The sequence below is a fragment of the Emiliania huxleyi genome (assembly GCF_000372725.1).
Source record: "Emiliania huxleyi CCMP1516 unplaced genomic scaffold EMIHUscaffold_304, whole genome shotgun sequence".
In the NCBI taxonomy this organism is placed as follows: Eukaryota; Haptophyta; order Isochrysidales; family Noelaerhabdaceae; genus Emiliania; species Emiliania huxleyi.
The window spans coordinates 35218-36637 of NW_005199735.1; the positions used below are offsets into that span (position 1 = coordinate 35218).

Sequence of the window (1420 nt, forward strand, 5' to 3'; positions counted from 1 at the left end):
ACATGATGCCGGCGCTGGGGTCCCCTTCGGATGCATCGTGACATCTGAAACTGGATTTTACTGGTTCGTCCTCCTCGGAGTCATCTTCCCCGTCCTCCTTCCGCTCGGCTCTTCGCTCGGTACGTTCGGTGTGGCTCACCCTCCATGCCGTGAACAGGCGCTTTATCCACCCTATATTCTTCTCTCGTTCCTCTGCCCGTGCCTTGGTCTTGTCGTTGTTTCGCACCCATGTCTGTATGGCCATCGAGGCTGCCTTCCCCACTACCTGTAGTTCACTCGTCACCTCTCCCGCGAGCTCCCTTCTCTTTCTTTCGGGTATGGAGTCCGTGAGTGCGGGTCGCGTGCAGGCAATCCCGTGCCCAGTGTTGTGCGAGCGTTGTAAAATTCTTTCTCGCACCGGCCGAGAGATCTCGCCGCCGTCCCAGGCGGCGAAGAGCTCGTCCACCTCCACTGTCGTCACCACGCGGCGCTTCACTCGCTTCGACTTTGACATGGACACGAGCAGCGGCGGCCGCGCTGAAGAGCGGGCGCCGGACTACTCGTACTCCATCAGCGACGGCCTCCTCACCTTCCTCTCGGTCATGGCGCCGACGCTCGTGCTCAACCTCGCCTTCTCAGTGGCCGGCTTCGGCGATGTGACCTACCTCTTCCTCGAAGACCTCAAATACCCATGGTACGCTGCAGCCGACGCCTGCCTGCTCCTCTGCCTCCTCCTCTGGATGCTAGACGCTCATCGATGGACGAAATCGTATATGGTGGTGGTCCGGCGGCTGTGCATCGCGCTGGCGGTGCTGCTCGCCGCCGTCGCCTGCTCGCTGGCGACGCGCGTCTACCCATTCGCACCGCTGCAGCTCGGCGTCTCCACGCCACGGCGTCTACTGCAGCAGGGCCGGCTGACTCCAGTCACGGTCGTTGAGTCTCTGGCCCTCAGGCTTTTACGCGATCCCCGCCTCCGCCTTTGCCGTCCGGCGCGGCCTCGTCACCCGCCCGCCCGCTCCAGCGTACATGCGCGGCCTGAGCAGGCGCGTCGCCGCCGCCGCTCGGACCTGAGACGCCCGATGCAGATGAGTTGCTGCTCTCTCCCCCTTTCCTCCCTGCCCCTCTCGCTGTCTGGTGTTAATGGACCCCCTTCCTCTCCCTCGCCACCGTCACCGTCACCATCCCCGTCGCTACCCCGGCTAGTCGCCGACCACACCCACAAAGAACCCTGCACATACGAAGATCTAGAGATGCGTCTGCAGGAGTGTCGCCGTCGCCGCCGCGCTGAGCCTGACCTACTTTGCGCTGTGGGTGGCGGTGCTTCCCCCACCGGCGTCGCGGCTGCGCACCGGGTGGGACGAGGACTGGCTTGCGCCTTCGCGTCTTCTTTTTTTGCCGAGGGGGTTCTTTTTGTTGTAGGTGGGACGAGGACTGGTTTGCG

General features: G+C 63.6%; 1 protein-coding gene across 1 annotated transcript in view; it reads right to left on the bottom strand.

Moving 5' to 3' along the window:
- Positions 1 to 829: 829 nt before the first annotated feature.
- Positions 830 to 1420, bottom strand: part of EMIHUDRAFT_315693 (hypothetical protein) — a gene marked incomplete at both ends in the record, with an annotated part of 9788 nt that continues 9197 nt past the window's right edge. Inside the window, one exon of the mRNA XM_005774902.1 lies at positions 830 to 878. Within this exon, the coding sequence (XP_005774959.1) occupies positions 830 to 878 (49 nt within the window). The remainder of the gene's footprint in view (positions 879 to 1420) is intronic.